This window comes from Podarcis muralis, chromosome 9 (assembly GCF_964188315.1).
Source record: "Podarcis muralis chromosome 9, rPodMur119.hap1.1, whole genome shotgun sequence".
Lineage (NCBI taxonomy): Eukaryota > Metazoa > Chordata > Lepidosauria > Squamata > Lacertidae > Podarcis > Podarcis muralis.
The window spans coordinates 36,347,786-36,370,060 of record NC_135663.1 but is presented as its reverse complement, the minus strand read 5'-3'; the positions used below and the strand labels follow the sequence as shown (position 1 = coordinate 36,370,060).

Sequence of the window (22,275 nt, the reverse complement as noted above, 5' to 3'; positions counted from 1 at the left end):
AATACATTCCTTAAGAACCACTCTAGAGGCAGATTCTACTTAGAAATAGATTAGTACTGTATAATAGAAGTGGTGGAAGCTTGCGAACCTCTGGGGCATGAGCCAGAGAAGTAAGTTCTGTAGGCCAATGCAAGACCCTATAAAAAAGAGGGGTTGGTAATCCTCATATGAGCAAGTTGTGGTATGACACGTTTGAATTCTCCATATAGTCAAAGATATCAAAAAGGTTATGATGGAAGCGAGATTTTAAACCATACATTTGTGGAGTGGGAACTGAAGAGGACTATTGCTATACCAAGCATCTTGCAACCAACACACAAAAAAAGCCAGAGATCTTTGACAAGTTAACTTTTAAAATTGACTCTTAAAGAAAATGAAAAATGTGAAGAGGAAGAAGAGATGAAGATGCAATTCGTTTTTGTTTTTTTGCACTGAACAGTTTGCTTTGCACAAGGATGCAAATGGCTGCCACTGGTTCAGAGGCACAGAAAAATGTAGGTCAATATAACTCTTATCAGTATAGTTGGATGGATACATTTCCTTGCATCTGTACTAGAATTAAATTGGCCTTCCTGGAATGGAAATACAGAAATGAATGCTTCAAACAGTGTGATGAACTGGAGAAATGTAACATTGCTATTAATATCATGTTCTAAGTGCTACATAAAAATATCTCTGGAAAACAAATATGCTTATATTTGGCAAATAAGGATGATAGTGCCTCTGGGTTTGAGAAATTATTGTAGCAAGAAGAACAGCCTTAAGATTCTGCAGATTTAACATTACTTGTGATATAAAAACCCCATGAATAGGAAAAAATAAGCCCTGTGCTGAAAACAAAACATTCTTTTTTATAGCTGTACATGTTCAGCATCCTATTTGTCAGGCTGTCATTCTGTTTGCTTTTTTATGAAAAAGAGGTTCTTGCCTCAGCTTTACAAATTATTGATAATAGTGTCACTGATCTATGAAGGCATTCCCCCAGATAATAGATCAAGAGAATAGTTTCCTATTTAATATTTCTCCCTTGTTACCAAGGGAAGATTTGCTGGTGTGAGGTTAAAAGATAAACCATTACAGCTTGAGAAATTAAATGAAGGTGCTTTCCTTCTTCCTCTATCCCACCTCATCCCACCTCTCTTCTTTTATTCCCTTTGGTTTCTAGCGAAGCTTCCTGGGTTGTGCTACATTTAAAGTAGGTGATTTGGTGAAATCAAAGGAGCAGCCACTGACACTCAGCCTGAGGTAGGTCTCTTGCTGTCAATAGCAAATCACGTCAAATTAACAACCTGTGACATTTAATGACTGTTGCTTGGCTGTGTTTTGAAACTAAAGGTATATATAATTGTCAATTTAATTTTATACTACTTGTTCCCCAAGTAAATCTGTTCTCAAAGCATTTCACATAAAAATCAAAGTCTAAATACAGTAATACAGTAAACAATACATAACACTATAAATGTAATAATCAACAATTAGTGGTTTGTTTCATTTTGCTTATCAGATATCTGTCTCAAGTGCTCCCATTCTTACAATGCACAAAGCTTAAGTCAACTACAGGATATTTAAGCATGTATTTTTGACCTGTGAATGTGTTTCATTTTATTTTATTTCAGCCTCTCCCTAACCCATAATGCTGCCAGTTTATTAAACATAGTTGAAAGTGAAATAGGGTTGTTGGCCTGCTTTCCCTTGCTTCCTTCTCTCCCCTCTTCGGGGTGAATTCCCTGCTCCTGTATCTGGCATGCTTTAATCATGGTTGAGCATTTCATAGGGTTAACCATAGTTGGTGTCATTGAACGTGTACCTCTAAACCAGGGGTCAGCAACCTTTTTCAGCTATGGGCCGGTCCACTGTCCCTCAGACCATGTGGTGGGCCAGACTATATTTTGAAATATATATATATATATATATGAACAAATTCCTATGCCCCACAAATAACCCAGAGATGCATTTTAAATAAAAGGACACATTCTACTCATGTAAAAACATGCTGATTCCTGGAACGTCTGCGGGCCAGATTGAGAAGGCGATTGGGCCGCATCCGGCCCCTGGGCCTTAGGTTGCTTACCCCTGCTCTAAACCATGGTTAAAGGTAACAAGAAGAAAGTATGGAACAGTGGCACTTGGCCACTGTGAGAACAGGATGTTGGAAGATGGGTCTTTGGCCTGATATAGCAGGAATGCTCTTATGCTTCTGTATACGTGCTTCCATTGGGGGGGGGGGGGTTGGGGGGGTTGGTAATAAATAATAACTTGCTTAATTCCATCTGTTTATCCATACAGACCTGGATACATTTTTGGTTTAGGGACTGGAGTCTGAATTTGGGATTCATGAATATTTGACTTCTGCAAAAAAAATTAACAAATCAATTTTTGCAGGGATCTATAGTGAATTGAAGCTAAGTTGCAAACTCATCATTTTATTTAATATTTTTTTAAAGGAGAATTAAGTTGTGATGATGGAGGAAGAGCTACACAATTGTTAGGAACCAGAATAGTACCCCATCTGGACCAATTGCACCCAAGATTATAAGACATTAATTTAATACAGGCTTTTATATTATCTCTTCCCCTTTCCTCAAAGAATTGGACCCGATAACTGACTAATCAAGGAAGGAGCTGTGGAGGCCAGATGACTCACATCTTAGCTAATAGACATGTAAAAATTATCTATATTCTGGGCTCTGCTACAGCAGTGATGGCAATGAGTAATTTGTTCCTAACAGCTGCAATTATGTCTGCAAAGTGCCATCTTATGGAGTTCTTCTTGGTGATTAATGACTTGGTCAGTCAGCGCTATATCTACTGAGATGCCAATGAGTTTAGCATCTCCTTTGCAGGCAAAAGGATATGTATTTGACTGCTCTTGGGGGCTGCTTTTTAAATACACTCAGAATTTGAGAGGCTGGGGACACAGTCTTGGCCTGATTATTAGATCAGTTTCAATTGGTTTTGCCCTCTCTGAGTGATGAAAGCAGCTGGAACAGGACCTCACTACTTGCTAGCCAGGATAGATATATGCCCGGTGAGCTAATGGTATCCCACATGTGCCCCAAATTCAAACTTACTTTGAAATTGGATAGCTATATATATTGCTTCTACTGCTGTTCAGTTCCAGTTTAAATACTTGATGGGTTTTGTGTGCTGCTTAGGCCAACAGATTTTTTATTACCTCCAGTAGTACATGTTTAAGATATATACATCTTTATGGGCTATGGTTTAGCGGAATAGCACGTGCTTTGCATGCAGCAGGTTCCAGGTTCAACCCCAGACATTTCCAGATAGGGCTGGAAGACACTGCCAGTCAGTAAACACACAGTTAATTGGACCAGTGGTCCAACTCAGTATAAAGCAACTTCTGCTTTATTTTTATTTTTGAGATACAACATGAAATTGAGAAGCTGTGGTTCAGAGATTCAAAGAATTCAGAGAGCATTAAATACGAATCATATTATGCATGCTTAATTGATGGCTAGGCTTTCAAAACACCTGCAGGTTTTTTTTAATGCATGTTTATTCCTCAGGAAATGCAATTAATATGGGGCTTCGCACTCTTTCTCTCCGCACAAATCAACTTTATTTATTCAGTTATATACAGCTAACATAGAATAGTTGTTTCTGGTAGTGACAAGCCAAAGTGAAGCAGATGGGTGTCATCTTGGCTCTATATACTTGGCAAAACATTAGAAAAGTGGAGATGAACTTTGGCAAAGTGTGTAATAGCATTTTATATTAGGGTGAACAAAAGGAATAGTAAAATCTGTTCAATGACATTTTATTTATCACTAGAACTATCTGGAAGCAGAAAATCTGCAAAGGGTTTCACAGTTTTAATTGGTGAATCTGCATGGAAATGGCGGTTTACAGAATGAATTAAAGATTTTGCAATAAAAATAAAAACCTGTTCTTTTCATCAAGGATTGCTGCTAAGAGCAATGTATATATTTTATTAGACTGCAGGATTTAGTTGTGTGTATTGTGTTATGAGGGAGGGTAATTCTTGTGAAAGCCTGAGTGTCATAACTCAGTATGAACATGCAAATATGCCATCAGCTTTTCTTTTTTCTCTGGGTTCCTGAGTGGAGTGAGTGGAATAGTGATTGGCAACAGGGGCGTGTGATGGAATTCTGGGCAGAGTTAGAGTGAATGACAGGTAGAGTATGCTGCTTGGAAAGCGAAAGTTCAAAAAGAGAGTGGCCGGGGGAGACGAGGAAAAGGATGAAATGAGATAAGAGAGAGTGAAAGCATATGTAAAAGAGCATGGCTGCTAAGAATACGTTAGTTATTGTGAGATAGGCTACTCTGAATACTCCATATAAAGTGATTCCTTGCTTCAGGAATCTTGTTCTCCAGGTTCTTGTTCGGGGAAAAGGAAGTGAAATCTTAGGGCTTGCATGTAACCTGGAAGCAAGAAAGAGCTCTATTAGGTGGAAGGGGGAGTCAGTGGACTGAAATACAGTGGTACCTCGGGTTAAGTATTTAATTTGTTCCAGAGGTCCGTTCTTAACCTGAAACTGTTCATATCCTGAAGCACCACTTTATCTAATGGGGCCTCCCGCTGCCACTGCACGATTTCTGTTCTCATCCTGAAGCAAAGTTCTTAACCCGAGGTAATATTTCTGGGTTAGCAGAGTCTGTAATCTGAAGCGTATGTAACCTGAAGTGTATGTAACCCGAGGTACCACTGTAGTCTAAAGGAAATCAACAGATATGTGGCAGATTTCAGTGGAACTGAAGGAGGCAAAAGAGCAGCAAGCTAGTATGGAAGAGAGATTCTACAATGAATAATAATAATGATGACGATGATGATGTATTTATACCCAGCCACTCTGGGCAGCTTCCAACAAAAGGTTAAAAATACATTAAAACATCAGTCACTAAAAACTTCCCTAAACAGGGCTGCCTTCAGATGTCTTCTAAAAGTCAGATAGTTCTTTGATATCTGATGGGAGGGTGTTCCACAGGGTGGGCGCCACTACTGAGAAGGCCCTCTGCCTGGTTCCCTGTAACTTCGCTTCTCAGAGTGAGGGAACTGCCAGAAGGCCCTTGGCATTGGATCTCAGTGTCAGGACTGAATGATGGGGGTGGAGATGCTACTTCAGGTATACTGGGCTGAGGCCGTTTAGGGCTTTAAAGGTCAGTACCAGCACTTTGAATTGTGCTCGGAAATGTACTGGGAGCCAATGTAAGTCTAAATTATACAAGAGTATTGCCAGATCCGTGCAGAGCTTGTCTGAGGCTTCGGGTGGAAGTCCTGTTAGAATAAAATTATGACTAAAAACAAAAAAAAAGCTGGTCCCTGGCAGGGCCCCTTGACCAGCTTATCCTACTGAGACAGACTCTCCTCCTGCAAGAGAGGGGAGTGGTTGAGGTCAGGAGCCGGACTCCGCCTCAAGCAGGGGGCGTTAGCCCCCTGCCTCCCACTCACCTGGCTGGCGCCCACGGGCAGGCACCCAACCAGGTGCCTGCGAGGGGGCGTGTTTAGCAGCCTAAATTGCTGCGGCACCAGCCTTCCGGCCTCACTTTTTGTTGTCCCGTCGCAAGTCACCCACCCTCCACTCCCTTAGAGCTCAGGGTCTCAGTTTTCTTTTGGCCTTGCTATGGACCTTAGGTTGGTCGCCCTGGTTGTCCGGGGGGCCTGGTAGGAATTTTTCCATTTGGCATTAGGCTTTTTGGTTTTTTTGCCTACCTCGTAGCAATCGTCACAACTTTCATGGTATTGGTGGGTAGGTTAGGCATTGGAATAATGTGTTGTGGTGTGTCAAAGGGCTAGGTGTGGCCATCGCCTGCGCCTTCAATTTTGGGTATTCCGTTAAAGGAATCCGGCGGTTGTGTATTCGTGGCGGGAGGGCATGGCACGACCCTCGGTGACATCAGGGGAGAGCTTATAGTTGGATTAGCATCAGCAGGCTCCACTTACTGGTGAATAAACCCCCCTGTTTTAGACTCACCCCTCTCTGAGGGGGTGGAGTCAGCTGACGTAATCCAATGCCTAAGCCAATACCTTTTCACTTGCTGTAATCAATAAAGTTGTGGCCTTTTCTTGCCCATTAACCTTATATCACGTGTCCTTGTGTTTTCATTCCACAACGCGGGGATCGGGTCCTCGAACCACAACCAGGACAAGTGTACCAACCTCCCCCCATACCTCTGCACAGATCTGAGTATTGCTAGTGAATAGGGGGAGAAATCACAATAAATTTTCTCATGTTTTATAGGGGTTGCACAGATTTCTGAATGGGGCAGGTGAAGCTAAGGAAAAAAACCATAGGATTGTTTGGCTGAGATTGAACAATCAAAGGCTTTAATGGGAAAAGAATTGAAGGAAATGATTTAGCAAGCTGAAGAAAGTGTTGGACGATGCAATTTTGTTTTGTTTTGGTCACCAAGTATTAAGTGAGCATCTTAGGGGAGGGGCTGTGTTTGTTGTGTTGCTCCATGAGCTTGCAGACAACTTTGATTCAGAGACTGTAGATAGTAACTTTCTTCAAAATTGGAAACAGAACTGTTAGATCCCAAAACTAAGACTTTGTCAAGGATGTATAACTTGCTGTTGAAATGGAATACTCAGGATGAAACGGTGAAATCTGCTATGATTAAGTGGGCACAAGATGTTGGACATAACATTATGATGGCTGACTGGGAACAGTTATGGACCACAGGTATGAAGTTTACGGCATGTAATGCCTTAAGAGAGAATATTATGAAAATGATATACAGGTGGTACATGACACCAGTCAAGCTTGCAAAAATCTATCATTTGCCCGATAATAAATGTTGGAAATGTAAAGAAACTGAAGGTACATTCTTTCACCTTGGGTGGACGTGCCCAAGGATTAAGGCTTTCTGGGAGATGATATATAATGAAATGAAAAAGGTATTTAAGTATACCTTCCTGAAGAAACCAGAGGCCTTTCTCCTGGGCATGGTCGGCCAATTGGTGCCAAAGAAGGATAGAAATTTCTTTATGTATGCCACAACAGCAGCAAGAATACTTATCGCAAAGTTTTGGAAGACACAAGATCTACCCCCCTGGAAGAATGGCAGATGAAGGTGATGGACTATATGGAATTGGCGGAAATGACCGGCAGAATCCGAGACCAGGGAGAAGAGTCGGTGGAAGAAGATTGGAAGAGATTTAAAGATTATTTACAGAAATATTGTAAAATTAATGAATGTTAGAACGATGTTGGATTGAAGCTAAGTGGTTTTCAGCAGTAATGTTATAAAGATGTGTAAAAATGGACTGTTAATAGGGGATAATTTAAAGTTATAACATATTAAGATTAAAGATTAGGATAAAAATAAAGAGGGAAAGGATTTGCTGAACCAACCAATTGAACTGGATACAAAAAAGGGAGGTGTGAGGAGGTCTGGGGAACAAGCGAATGAAAGATAAGACATGAAAAGATTGAATTGTTTTTAACTGTTTTTATTTTGTATTTTTTCTTTTTCTTTTTGTAATACTTTGAAAACTTTAATAAAAATCTTTTTTTTAAAAATAGATAGTAACTTTCTTGTGGTGAAGGGGAAAAGCAGACTTTAGCATTGAGAGCCCATCCTCCCTTGAGAGGGATTAAAGCCCTGAGGAAGCAGCTGCAAAAGCAAACCCAAATCCTGTTGAAAGTCTGAATAACTGCAAAGCCAGCAAAAGAGATTGTCAAATTCTTGTTTATAGTTGTGACAAAGAATTCTGTGTTACTTTCAAGCCTGCAACCAGCCAAAATGCAGGAAAAAAACACAGAAAAGGTAGCTGCGTGTAAAAATCACAAGGAACAGTTCTGATTCAGGGGAAAATATACTCTTCCAAAAGTGGTAACAAAGATTAATCAGAGCTTCAGAGCTATACAAAAAGTCTGTGGAAAACGCAACACAGAAAAGCCTAACCCAATGCAAAATTCTTACAAGCAGCAAAAATGTAGGCATCTGGGAGGGTGTGAGCCCTGCTTGTGTGAAAATGAGATTAAGCTAAGATGGAGTCCAGTGAAGAATTAAATATTTCTGTTCCACCAACACATCTTCCTGCTTGCTGATATGTTCATTTTCTTCCCTCCTTCACTTACAACTGAGATTTGGTTCTGTATTGGTAAATGGCAGGTCAGGAGAAAATGTTTTGAATCACACAAATTTACTGCACTATGCTGTTCAGATACAGATTCTCTTTGTCTTTGGGCAACTGACAGGTGCTCTCAGGGTCTTATCAGAACACTTAGCCGTTGGAGGCACTGGTGTATTGCTCCATGCCTTGGCCAAAACCTAATAACCATAGCAACCATATATCTGTCTTTTTCCTCATTTCACAAGGCAGGGAGCCATGCTTTCCAATGGGAAATAGGGTATTTATAAGCCACAGTACTGAACCAAGTGTTTATTCCATTCTGTTCCATAGCTGTGTAGAACTTGTCCTCAGTATGCCTGGACTCTTAAAACAGCATCAAACAATGGGAACAATCTCAGACAATAAAAAGACAAGATGAATCTGCAGGTGTTTTTCTTCCTCTAAGTATCCTAGATGATGGCTTTTCTCAGTTGCATTGACTGATTTGATCTGTTTACAGCTTTACAACCTGTGGAATAACTCTCTTCGTATGGGCAATGGCCATATTTCTGCTTTCCATATACTTCTTGATTGTTTTCATGCATGAAGATAGCAATGGCAGTAAATAGAAATAGAAATCTCGAAAGTCTATAAATGAAATTAAAAATATAACCTATCGCTACAAAACCATTATGAAGGTAATTCCAAAGTTATGATATATCTCACTTACATTACAGTGGTACCTCGGGTTAAGTACTTAATTCGTTCCGGTGGTCCGTACTTAACCTGAAACTGTTCTTAACCTAAAGCACCACTTTAGCTAATGGGGCTTCCTGTTGCTGCCGCGCCGCCGGAGCAAGATTTCTGTTCTCATCCTGAAGCAAAGTTCTTAACCTGAAGCACTATTTCTGGGTTAGCGGAGTCTGCAACCTGAAGCATATGTAACCTGAAGCGTATGTAACCCGAGGTACCACTATACTTATCTAAATCTCACGTTATGGTTCTAAGTGTACTCTAATCACGTCACTTCTGGTAATGCCTTGTGAACTTCTTGATCAATAAATCATGAACATCTAAGTTGTTCCTTGTTAAATAAATTACCTATTCTGTTTGGTAGGAGTGGATGTGTTTACTGCAAAAGAGAGACAGAAAGAGAGAAGATTTCATTCGTAGCCTTATGGTATATGATTGGCAAGCTACATACAGTTTCATTGCATCTGAAATTCATAGCAACCGACAGGATTAAACCTGTGACAGTCTGTAATCCATAGTTTAATAGCTGAATATTTAATGCAAACTGGCAATGAGTCAGAAGTTAAGCATTTTCATCAAAACATTCTAATCTGCTGTAAACTGACATTTTTGACCAATACATCTGTTGTGGCAACTGGGCTTTTTAAAGGTATATGTGAGCTAGCAACCACTCTTCGATTTTGCATATTCGCATTCTCCTTGCACAAACAGATTGCTTGGTTAGTGAAGCCTCTTTTATTAGTGCTAGTTGTGAAGGGAGGGAGGCAGAGAGGTATAATAACGTCAATATAATAAACTATTATGATTCAAATTAAAGGGGGATTTACCATAATAGTTTAAAACAGAATTGGGAAGCCAAAATGTAATCTGCATGATTTGCTAGTACAGATTAGCCAGTGAGATTTAGTCCTTTATCATATGCTACCAGTCAGGGATGCTGGGCTAAGAGATCCACAGAAGTCCAGAACTGTCATCTCTTATTCCTGCCTATGGTGTGGTGTAATAGCATTACAACCCACCTTATAGGTTCGGATTTTGGAAGACTCTTCCATATGCTAATTGATTGCTTTAATGTGGAGGACTGGGTTCTGTGTGCATAGTGTGCATCGTGATGTCATGAAATCAAATTATGGCAAAAATGTCTGATGTTGGTCTTGCCCACAGGGAAATGCACCCTCTCTATTCATAGCATTGAAATTCTGCATTCTATCCTTGGTATCTGAAGGACTGCCTTCTCCTGCAGGAACCTGCCTGTTTTGTTAATATTTTCTCTAAAGGTGCTTCTCTGATTGCCACTGCCAGCTAAGGAACAATGGATGGCTACCAAAAAGGACCTTTTTGTGGTGGCACCCAGACTGTGGAACTCCCTGCTGAATGATATAGCTGCAAGACAACTTTTATTACTTTCTTTTAGGCACCGGTTGAATTCCATCCTGTTGTCTGGAGCCTATGGCATTTGTACTACAGAAAATGACTCAGCTGAGATTTAAACATCTTTTTTGATTGTTTTGTTTTTTAAAGGTGTTTGTTTATTTAAAAGTGTTCATTTCTTTTATAAATGAATTACTTCTGATATACATTCTGAAACCATGCAGACCAAATTACAGTTGGGAGGTTTCTGAGTCAGTAACTTACAGATTACAGTACAAGGTCCTTCAATACTGCATCTTTTAACTCCACCCTTGTAGAGACAGAAATGTGGCTAGTTGCTGCTGATAAAATTTGTGATGTTATTGTTTTGTATTCTGTTCCGATCTGTACAATGATGTGATAAGGTAAAGGTAAAGGGACCCCTGACCATTAGGTCCAGTCGTGACCAACTCTGGGGTTGCGGCGCTCATCTCGCTTTATTGGCCGAGGGAGCCGGCGTACAGCTTCCAGGTCATGTGGCCAGCATGACTAAGCTGCGTCTGGCGAACCAGAGCAGTGCACGGAAACGCCGTTTACCTTCCCGCCGGAGCGGTACCTATTTATCTACTTGCACTTTGACGTGCTTTCGAACTGCTAGGTTGGTGATACAGGATGTGTATGATGTGATACAGGATTCTAAATTCTAAAAGTGAGCCTGGATACAGGAGCCTTACTTTTTCACCTTTCGCAGAATTTCAAAATGTATACAGTGTAGGTTCATCTTTTAAAGCAGCCATTGCAAATAAGGATTTGTCCAGCACTTTTCCAGTTTTCAGACCGAAGGAAATGGATTTAATTAATGATACTGCCACACCAGCAAAAAAATAAATCTCTCTTCTCCCTCTCCATTTTTTTTCAGGAGTACGGATGGTGGGAAAACGTTTGGCACTATAGATGTCAGCCTTGTGAAGATGGGGGAGACAGAGAATGGGGAGGCAGATCACATCACAACAGATGTGCAGGGACAAAAGGTAGGAACCCAGCTCAGTGCACAAATTAAATTAGAATGATCAGATATGCCAGATGCCTATGTATTAGTATGGTCACAGTAGACTTTTAAGTTTGCATTTGCAAATTAAAATGAAGGAACTCCTCTATAGAATAAAGCATGACGCCGAGTGTTCAACTCTCCCAACTAAAAATACACTGAAATGGAACAGGGTTTTGTTACAGAACTTTAACTCACATTTTGTTAGATCAAAATTACCAATTTAAAAATCAATCAAGCATAATTAGCTCAGTGTGAAAAATTTGGATAGACTGTGTCCCTGTTTTCCACCCCTCTCAAGTGCTACTCAGTACAGAAAGCAAGTTTTAAATAATAGCCTTTTAAACAAAAAAAAAACTGTCAGTTAGCCGAGGTTCAGTTTTGGTAGGAGTGCTTTGTTTCCAGCATTCTGATGAAGAATCAGTTTAATTTTTCAAATGATTCCTTTACTAATTTGAAAAAAAGACTCACCTTATGATTATCCATATTTGGACCAAAAATATAACAACTCTCTTGAATATTTTGATGCATTGCGCTAAGTGAGAATGGAACAATTCTTCCCTGGCTCAAATTAAAATTGAAGCGGTTAAAAAAATGGAGTTTGTATGTGAGCAATGTTCACTGTATTTGAAACAAGTGTTGTGAACCTGCCTAAAAATCATTTCTGTGCTAGAAAATACAAGTCTGGAAGAAATCTCTAATTGTAATGACAATGATTTTCAGTTGATAGCATAGCAACATTGTGCTCCTGAACTAATGAAAAATATATGTGACATGCTCAGAGTATTCTGAGTAATCCACTTCTGGTTTATTGTAACAATAACCCTCCTTTGAAACATGTACCCCAACTCTTTTCTTTGTTACTGTTACCTTTGATCTGAAATGAATTGTGTTCGATTCCACATAATGCATTGCAGGTGAGATGTCAATCTTAATAGGAAGATGCAGTAGAAATTTGTCATGTGCCCGAAACTTTCACATTGAATGCAAGGGAGGTTGGGAGAAGACATAGCAATTAAGTCGCCTCCCTGGAGTCATTTGTTTATATCTGCTGCCTGTTTTACAGAATCAGCAGCAAAAGTGTTTTCAATATTTAATTTTGTTCCAATGGGGATTGTAGGTAAGGATGGGAGAGAAATTCACTGAGCAAATTTGCACTTCCTAAACCAATACCCAAACTAAAACACAGCTCTCCTTTGAAATTGACAAGTCACTGAATTTTGTAACAGCCAACCAAAGAATGCATATGAAAATAATCAGCGAAGATCATGTACAAAAATGCATTCTATTAGTGGGAAATTGCTTGTAAAAATGTTGCATAAATTGACAACGTTGCGTATATATGTACATACAGTGGTAGAAACTAAGACATTAAAGCCGGGAGCTAAATGGCACCTTAAACCTGGGTTGTGGGCACAACCACAGAATGTCTAGGCACGATTTTTTTATAACAAGAATACAAAGCTGAAAATGAGTGAACTGCCGCTAAAATATTATGTTCATTTTTCACATGGCCTAGTCCTTTGCCTGCCCACCCCACTAATATTCTTAAGAGGGTCTCTTCTCCAGTCTGCAGAGAGTCGTTGGAAGTGGGGAGACAGAAAAAGGTCCTCCTTTCCTTCCACTCTGCAGTTTTAATCTGAAATCTTAGATGCAGTACTGCACCCCCAGAGCTCAGAAACTGCTCGTGCTAATGTAATTCCATCGCGAAATGCGCCTAGAACAATGGGAGTTTCGAACACTGTGTACATATATTGTAAGAAATACACATGAAAGTACACCCACATTTTTGTGTGAACTTCTTTTAACAGTAAATTTAAGTGGAAATGGGGTAAACTAAATTTAAGATTTGGGTGAAATGAGACTCCAAAATTGACAGAGTAATCAATCTCTAGTTCTGGCACTTAAAATTGACTAGCAGGAATGCTGGTGAATTCTCCCTAGCCCCCAATCACTGAATGCCTTTCCGACTTTCACAGTATATGTATGAGGCTGGGAAAGGGATCTGAGCATTTCACCCCAGTCCTAGGAAGAGGGTAATTCCAGTTCTTCCTGTTTTAGGGAACATTCTACTTGATTTAAGATGCACCTCTGTGATTGATACAATAGCAAGAAAGTTATGGACAGTTGTCTTTCTCTCAGACAATTGGCTGCCATCTCCTTCGTGCTCCTGACTTGACACAGCAGCTTTATGTAGGTAAAAACGTAATGTTTTTAAATTGGTTTAAGAAGATTATCTTTCAGACAATGTAATAGGGGAAATCATGATATCAAATCCCAACATGTTGATTCCCAGGATATACTTCAACAACATAAGTGAGGCCACTTATCCTGCCAATGACTTTTTCAAAACATGTTTTCTTCAGTGAACAAGGAGGAAAATGAATGTGAGCTATGAATTAGCCCTGGAGGCTGAGGGGATGGAGATTAAAATATATATGTATGGATTGGGAACAAATGGAGCCACGACACTGTAACAATGAGGGACTGGTGAAACAAGACAAAATGAATGCGTCTCTGAGTGCCTATTTCAAAGTACCCTTCTTATAGCTCCATAGTGAGTTGGAGGGTTTTGGATGCTTTGAATGGAACATTTTGTAGCACAGTAATGGAGCCTGACATAATTTATCTGAGAAAGTTTATGAGTTCAGTTGCTGAACTGCCTTACCAGGTTTTCCAAGCACTAGGAGGCTTATAAGTGCTTCTAGTTGAATGTACTTACAATCCCCCTTCAGATCTTTGTGCAAAGTTTGTGAGTGAATGGGTAGGGCTGGTGTGCAAAGGAAATGTTGAAGTGGAACCGGCATGCATGGTCCTGATCTGCTACTCACTTTGTATGCACACATGATCACTTGCTGCCCTCACACCTGAAGAGGGCTGGAGTATACTAGCTGTATGTTGTGCCAATTTCAGTGTGTTCTGTGACTCTTTTAGACTTTATATGATGAATACTCACATAACATTCTAAATGTTTTAACCTTTGTTTTGTAGTGTGCCTTGGTTTATGAGTGTACATCTCCAGAAAACACCAGTAGTAAAGACAATTTACCTTTATTAAATGCAGGTAGGTGTGCTAAGTCTATAATGATGGAAATAATTAATGTTCAACACTATGCTACATGTATATAATTATGAGAAAGGAGGTGACCCCCGTGCTCATATGGTTTCTAACAAAAACCCATTTATGAGCCAGTGTTTTTCAGCAGCCTGGCTCCTGGGTAATATTCAACTTCAAATTGAATAATATTTCCATAAATTAGCACCATACAAGAACTTGATCCATATTGAGGATATGTTAATTCTAAGAGAGTTAGAAGTTTTTATTCATTCATTCATTATAGGTCATACAATTAAACTGTAAATATAAATAAAACATAATAAACTAAAAGGCCACAAAGCCACAAAAGCATCATAAAACAGCCAGCCAGATTAAAAATGCATCTAAAAATCTTAAGAAAATGAAAAGGTTTTTGCCAATACAAGCTTTCCAGATGAACCTCTTTGGGTACAACCTATTTGGGCATGATTGGGGTACCACCACTGAAAAGTCCTCCCTGGTGGGTACCTGCTTCACCTCAAGTGGTGGAGATACCTGCAGCAGGCCCTTCACTGAAGATCTTAGTGTATCGCTAGGTACATTTAAGACAGGCAGTCCTTTAAGTGCCTTGGCCCTAAGCCATCTAGTGCAAAGACCAGAACCAGCACTTTGAACTGAATCAGGAAACAGACTGAGAGCCAGTGTCACTGACGTAACAGAGGCGTAATGCAATAATAATCCCCAGTCCCTTTTAGCAATCTAAAAACTGCATTCTGCACTAACGGCAGTTTTTCAACAGTCTAACTAGCACATGCAGGAGTCTAACTTGGATATTTCCAATGCACAGCTAACTGAGGGCAGGCTCTCTTTCTAGGTAAGGTTTACAACTGACATACCAGCCTAAGCTGGTAAAAGTACACGTACTTAATGTTGCAGAAGCATCTTGCACTTCCAGTGGGAGAAAGGTGAATCAAGGAGTACCCCCAAGCTGCAAACCTGTTGCTTCATGAGGAATACAACCCTGTTTAGCACAGGATTTACACCACTCCTTTGATGAACCACCCACCCAAAATACCTCTGACTTGCCTGGATTCAGCTTTGGTCTATTGTCCCTCATGCAGACCATTATTGCAGCCGTAATTAAATTCCTTCCTAGCAGTTAGCTTTGACCTGTGCTGTAATTTATCATTGTATCCAGGTGATACAGTATATGCATTTCCCATCTGTTCTGCTTTGCCTGTAATGTATTTACTTTTGTATATGTATCGAAAGACGGGAATTACAGCAGTAGCTGGCCATACATACCGAGAGTTATTGTGTTCATACTCTGCATTTCAGTGTCTTGAAGAGTTTATTGTATTGTTTACAATTCTGGAAGTAGATAGGGGGCTGGGGACACATGCCTCACGTGCTGTTGTTGTTTTTAAAAAATCTCTAAAGCTTAAAGGCCCTTGGCATTATTCTTGAGCGTTCTTAATATATGGAGCTCCAGCTCCGAGTGAGTTATGAAGTAGTGACAGAGTGGGAATGAGGTATCAATGGTTAATCTCATAGATGCTCTATTTTAACTATTTTATTTTTATCTCGAGACATTTTGGTTTTTACTGCTATTCATACATAAAGCTGGAATCTTAAAATTAAAATAATATATTTTCTCTACATGTGTGTGTTATGAAAATGTGATTATTATTTTTTTTAAAAAAGAAAGGAACAAAATTCTACAAAGGTAATGGGCATGTCAGAGGAAGTGGGCCGCCTCTGATGATCTTGCCTTTTTGTTGCCCCTTTCCAGAAACCTGTGCTGCCTGAACTGATGCAACACTATATATATATATATATTTCTCTAGTCAGAAGTTTTCTTTGAACTTCATTTTTTAGCTGTGTATATGAATCATTAGTAACTTTTTGTTTTGTATATATTTCATAGATCAAAATGTGGGTCAGTAGCAGTTAGGAAACATTATGTCCCACAGGAGTGAGTAATGTTACAATAGGTTAGTGCAGTGTTTCCCAACCTTGGGCCTCCAGCTGTTTTTGGACTACAACTCCCATCATCCCTAGCTAGCAAGACCAGTGGTCAGGGATGATGGGAATTGTAGTTCAAAAACAGCTGGAGGCCCAAGGTTGGGAAACACTGGGTTAGTGAGGCTATTTGTTTCAGAGAGCAGATGTAATGGGTTGGTGTTCTGAGAACCCATAAAAAGGACCTGAACTAGGATCCTGCAATAGGCTAAGGCAGGCATAGGCAAACTCAGCCCTCCAGATGTTTGGGGACTACAACTCCCATCATCCCTATCTAACAGGACCAGTGGTCAGGGATGATGGGGGTTGTAATCCCAAAACATCTGGAGGGCCGAGTTTGCCTATGTCTGGGCTAAGGTGATGCCCTTCCTGCAAACAGACTGCTGCAAAGATGGGGCTCATCCAACACTTCCCTTTGTCCCATGATTTCTTCCACTTGGTCCATTACTTCTGGGCACCAGTCCAAGAGTTCTTTCCTGTGTCCCAATACTTTTCCCAGGAAAATTTGCTGCTTACCGCTGAATCAGAACACGTGTCAATCCACACATATACATCCCTTAAATTGACATTTTCTCTGATTCAGCAGTAAACAGTGGGTTTTCCTGGGGGAAACAGTGGGACAAAAGAAAAAAATCTCTCAGGCCTGTGTTTAGAAGTCATGGACCAAACGGAAGTGTGGATGAGCCCAACATTTGAAAAGCAGCCAAAGATCTGACAGAGCCTGAAGGACGTGCAAGTCTCTAACTACCCACATGTAAAGCTGTAAAACTGTGCTCTAGTATCTGGTAGTAACGATAGAAGTTGTTTGTGCAGCAAAAGTTCGTCATTTTCAAATTAACTCATCATTTTTATTGTTCCCGGGGTGGAGAGGAGACAGCAAGGGAGTTAGCCACTTTTGCTATCCCCTCCACACCTTCAGAGCAACACCTAGGAAGACGTTATTCAAGCCTTAAGTAACTAGAGAGCAAAAGAGCATCACTTGCTTAAGTTGTTACTCCATAGGTATCCACGTGGTTCTTGTGTGGTCTGTGTGGTTCTTGAGGAGCGACAATAACTGATGTAACTGGCTCACCTCACGATAAAGTCTGAGAATAGGAATCTCATAACCACCACATTGTGCTTTAGTGTACAGAACTGAAGGCCTTAATCTGGCTCTTTTGTCCCTGTGGCAAAAGCCCTCAACCCCTGTAATTGAGAAAGAGGGAGGTTTGTTGGCAACACCTGAAATAAATAGAGCAATTTCAGTAAAAGCATCATTCTAAGGGTTGCAATATGCCTTAGCGAAGACAAGAACCTACCGAGCTTTGATTTCACACTTCAGACATTTGATGAGAGGGCGGTAATTCCTTTTTAGTTGAGTTAAATCTTTAGTAGCTAATATGCCCAGATATTTAAAATATGTGTCTTGCAGAGATAACAAGCCTATATTTGCTAAACACTGTTGGTCCCTCCAAGGGATATTCAAGCATAGCAGCTGAGATTTTGAATAATTGACCTACAGTCCTGCTGCAGTTTGGAATTCAGCCAATTCAGCCTGTAGTTTAACTTCTTTCTTTCTTTGTTTATTGCATTTATATCCCACCTTTTTCTCTTAAGGAAGTCAAGGTGGCATACATGGTTCTGCCACTCCTCATTTAATCCCCACAACTACCCTGTGAGGTAGGTTAGGCTAAAGAGACAATCAGTGTGTTGCCAGTAAACAAGCTCTCCTTTATAGATTTTGACCAATATACACCTAGCAGACAATCCTCATAATAATTAGGGGACTTGAGTCAGATACAAGGAGTAAATAAATTTCTCTCAGCAATTGCATAAAAATCACAGTAGAAATAAGTTTGAAATGCGGCTGAAATGTGCCCCTAACCTGACTACCCTAGGTTCAGAGACATTTCAGAACCATAATATTCTGCAAACCAGTTGTAGCTCAGAAGCACCTTGGCTAGCTTTTGTGGACTAAAAATCTTGGTTCGTGCTTTATACGGGTTTGTGCTTGTTTGTGTAGTTACCCTAAGTCTGTCAGACTCTAACTATGATCAAAATAGCTTTCTCTTTGATGTTAAACTCTTCTTCCCCCTTGGCGTCAGCCTTTTCTGGTTAAGTTCCTGGTTAAGGGGGAAAGAGGTTAGCCAGGATGATATGCTGCACCAAACCTTGGCTTAGCTGCCCTGCCACACTACGCTGAAAGGGTTGGGGAAGACCAAAGCAAGTGTGGGCTCCTCTGCAGCACATTCATGTAGCCCTAATAAGCCATGGTTTAGCTTTCTGTGTTGTCCAAACAGGCTTGCTAGTGAGAGCTTGCTAATGGATGGGAAGTTATCTCCCATAGTTCTGTATGGCCAAAGGAAAAAGGATTCCAAATCTAATGCCTTGAATTAATTTCCCAACTTTTGAATATATGAATTAGCCCTGTTGGCAAGGCTCTGTGGATGAAACATACCATTTCCATTGTTTATCTACAGCATAGCAAGTTTTATCAAACAATTTTGGAAAGTATAATGAGATTCTGTGTAATGAGACCATTATGAATCTGCCCGGCTAGTAAAAAGAAATCAGCTGAACCACCACAAAAGTGCTTCAAAAGATGAAGTATATTTTATTTAAAGCAAAACAAAAAACAACAATGGATGTGGAGCTAGGAGAATATTATCATTCATAACACATGATCATAATGTCATCAGCTGCTCGTTGAGATTTCACTGCTTATTTCTCAGCCAAGTTCTTTTATCCTAGGAATCTGTGCCAGTAGTCCTGAGTTTTTAATCTTAGTGCAGCTGAAGTAATAAATCCAGCATCTAGTGTTCTAAGTAGAATTTAATTGTCTTCTGTTTGGGTAGCATAACTTAAGGGACTCTGCCTTTAATTTATTGAAATAAATTAAATAATAACAATAAATTAAAGGCAGAATAGATTTATTTGTGGGGTTTAATTTTTAAAATACAGCGAGAAAGAGATAAATTATTTCGCTAATAAACCACTGTGATAGCTTTTGAACCAAAAATATAGCTGCGATTAAGCAACCCCATCATTTTTTTCCTTTTGCAGTGTTAAAAAACCCGATCTGTAAGTTATATAGATTCCCCACTTCTGACAACAAGTGGATGTGTGTACGAGAACAGATGTCTGAGAGCACTCTTTCTTTTCATATTCCCAAGGAACTCATCAGCCTGCACATAAAGGAGGATATGAGAAGGTAAGGGAAACAGCATGAAAAAGTAAAAGCAAGCTATAAAACTGTCTTTATAACATTGGTAATAGAAGTTGACTGAAACCCATGTGTTCACTGCTAGGAATCCACACAGTTTCAACCTGTTCAGTCTGCCAGTGTTGGGACTGAGCTGCAGGCAGCTGCCACAGGTGAGCCCAGAGGCTGGGAGTCAGGAGTTGAGCCATTGGTCAAAGTCAGAAGCCAGAGAGGAATGGTGGAGGCTGGCCTCTTAGGGCAAGGGGGGCACTGCCCCACCAACCTCGGCCAGCTCCCACCTGCTTACCTGCCTTCTTACTTCCAACCAGCCCCAGAGGTGACACTAGCTATCAGTTTCATCTCAGCATTTCCCTCATAAAACTCAGCAGGGAAGAGAATGGGGACAAAACTGGAAGGAGTAACTTCTGCCTGCCATTGGCTCTGCCCATCATCCATTGCCTTCACACCATACATTTAAAGCACATTGGCACCTGTGACTTCCCCCAAACAATCCTGGCAACTGTAGCTTACCTCCCACAGAGCTACATTTCCCAGTACCCTTAACAAGTTGCAGTTCCCAGGATTATTTTGGGGGAAGCCATGTGCTTAAAATATACCATCAGCTCCACCTACTGTTGACCTCCCTGCCTTCTGCCATACGTGTTCCAATGGTCACCGACAACCACTGCACACAAATGCCACTAAGACCCTATTGCTCATGCAAAGTCCCAGTTGCAGCAGAAGGCCTTTGGGTCCAATGGGCAGAAAGTGGGTGAAGCAAGTCCAGAGTGTCAGAATATTTCATTGCCAGAAAGAGGTTCCAAGCTGCGGTTCTGATAGCTAATCTTGCAGGGCAGCTGTATGGAGAAAGGAAGGGCCGTAGTTTGAGCCTCAGGGGATCCTCACAGCTACTGGGAAGTTAAGACTTCTGTTGTTTATTGGCATGGAGCTGAGGCCTGTAGCCAGGAGTTATATAATAAATGAGGTCTCTAAGAATACACAGAGACAGTTCGCCAAATGTGAGGCAACAAAAAGCTAAATACAAATCTAATGTTGTAAAGGTTAGTGTTTTAATTTTAATTGAGCTAGATTGTAAATGCCTTGTGCTGCTCATTTATTACTGTGTTTGTTTATAACATTTATGCCCTGCCTTTTAGCCAAAAAAAGCTCTCCGGTGTCATTCAGACTTCAGTTTATTCATTTTCCTGATGTTTCCCTGTTAACTTTGTGCATTATGTTTGACCTTTCACATGACATAAAAGCCATTCTGGAAAACCAATGGGATGTAATAGAATATTGCATGTGTTTGTCCTCATTTCCGTGTTCCAGATACAGGATAATTTTTTGCAGTTTTCTTAGCTCGGAAAATCTTGGGCGTACTATATACCTTTCTCTCCAGCTCACTGTTACTGTCAAACTTGAAATGTCCATGGAAAAAGCGGCCCACCCCAGAATGAACAAGCAGCCTGATCCAGCCACCCTTTGCCTCCCTTCCCATCCCATGATCCTCTGGTTGTGAAGCCCGGATTGCCCTCTCCCCCTCAACAACTGTGGAGTGGAGGGGATGGTTATAAGGGTAGTGCTTCTCTCCTGTTTCCTAACGTTCACTTCACACTGCAATACCTACTGGTGTAAGTGCAATGAAGAGCGAAATGGTGATGTATCAGTTCTTCAGTGGGAAAGGAACGTTATGGAAGTGCTAACCTTATAATCAGTAAAACGAACAGGATAAGCCTCGCATGTGAATGCAGCCTCAGAGTAGCTTACAAAAATCACTTCTAAAAAGACATAACACATGTGAAAGGGGGAAAAGCAAGCTCAAGCGCAGGTTGTTAAGGTTACGACTGATGTCAGTGGCGGTTCTTGCTGTTGGCATGTAATAAAGAGCAGTCCCTCCCTTCCCTGAAGCCCCCAGATCAGATCCAGGAGAAAAGTTGCTGACAATGTCCAGGCCAGGACAATGTCCACACAGTTCTCCCCTCTGGCATAATGGCAGCTAGACTCCGCACAGGGAAAGGCTTGGTGGTGTTACCCTCTTCCGTGGTCCAGAAACAGAACTCTCATCAACAAGGAGTTATGTCCTCAGTATTGTGGGCCTAGCCTTATAGAACCCACTCCCAATAGAAACCAGGCAGGAATTCTCTCTACAGACTTTCAGACGTCAGGTCAAAACCATTCTATTTGAGGAGATCTTTGCAACATGAATTTTTCTGGTGTTTATGTTTTATTTTTTTCTTTGTAAGACACTTTACAGCCACATGTAAAAATGGGCTGTACATTTTTAAAATAAATAAATAGATGGGCTTAAAATGGACTTTGATTGCAGCCTTATCTTTCATGGACTTTGATTGCAGCCTCATCTATAATGAGTTATGAAGCTATGAACTACAGTTTTACTTAGCTCACACTAATAATGTTTATTCATCATAAGTATCATAATTATCTGAATGCAATTGATATCAGTGATCCTATGCAAACATCAAATTCAGACTGTAACTTCTGTGGTAGATAGCCAGTGTGAATGAGTGCTGAACAGATTAACATAACAAAAACCTATGGGCAGTTTAATTACATTGTTCCAAAGACCCAGAGCATCAATCCTTATTTTCAATGTTGGAAGTTATTGATTGTAAATAGGGCTTTCTGATAGTCATCAATCCATTAATCTTGCCACAGGCATATGCTTAAACATAATGAAATTAATTAAGTCATTAAGAGAGTAACATCATAGCTTTAACTATACTTCTTTTCTTTAACCTTAGCTGATTGTTATATTAACACTGCAAGGAAACACAACTAATAGGAGCTAACTGTATGGTTTATAACCACATATAATTAATAAA

At 40.3% G+C, this 22,275-nt stretch overlaps 1 protein-coding gene across 5 annotated transcripts in view; it reads left to right on the top strand.

The window, feature by feature from the left end:
* The window catches only part of INPP4B (inositol polyphosphate-4-phosphatase type II B), a 257,958-nt gene that overhangs the window by 155,821 nt on the left and 79,862 nt on the right, over window positions 1-22,275 (top strand). For all 5 annotated transcript variants that reach the window (XM_077934060.1, XM_077934057.1, XM_077934058.1 and 2 more), the window contains 4 exons: window positions 1,166-1,245; window positions 11,064-11,175; window positions 14,184-14,256; window positions 19,294-19,441. In XM_077934060.1, the coding sequence (XP_077790186.1) occupies window positions 1,166-1,245; window positions 11,064-11,175; window positions 14,184-14,256; window positions 19,294-19,441 (413 nt within the window). The remainder of the gene's footprint in view (window positions 1-1,165; window positions 1,246-11,063; window positions 11,176-14,183; window positions 14,257-19,293; window positions 19,442-22,275) is intronic.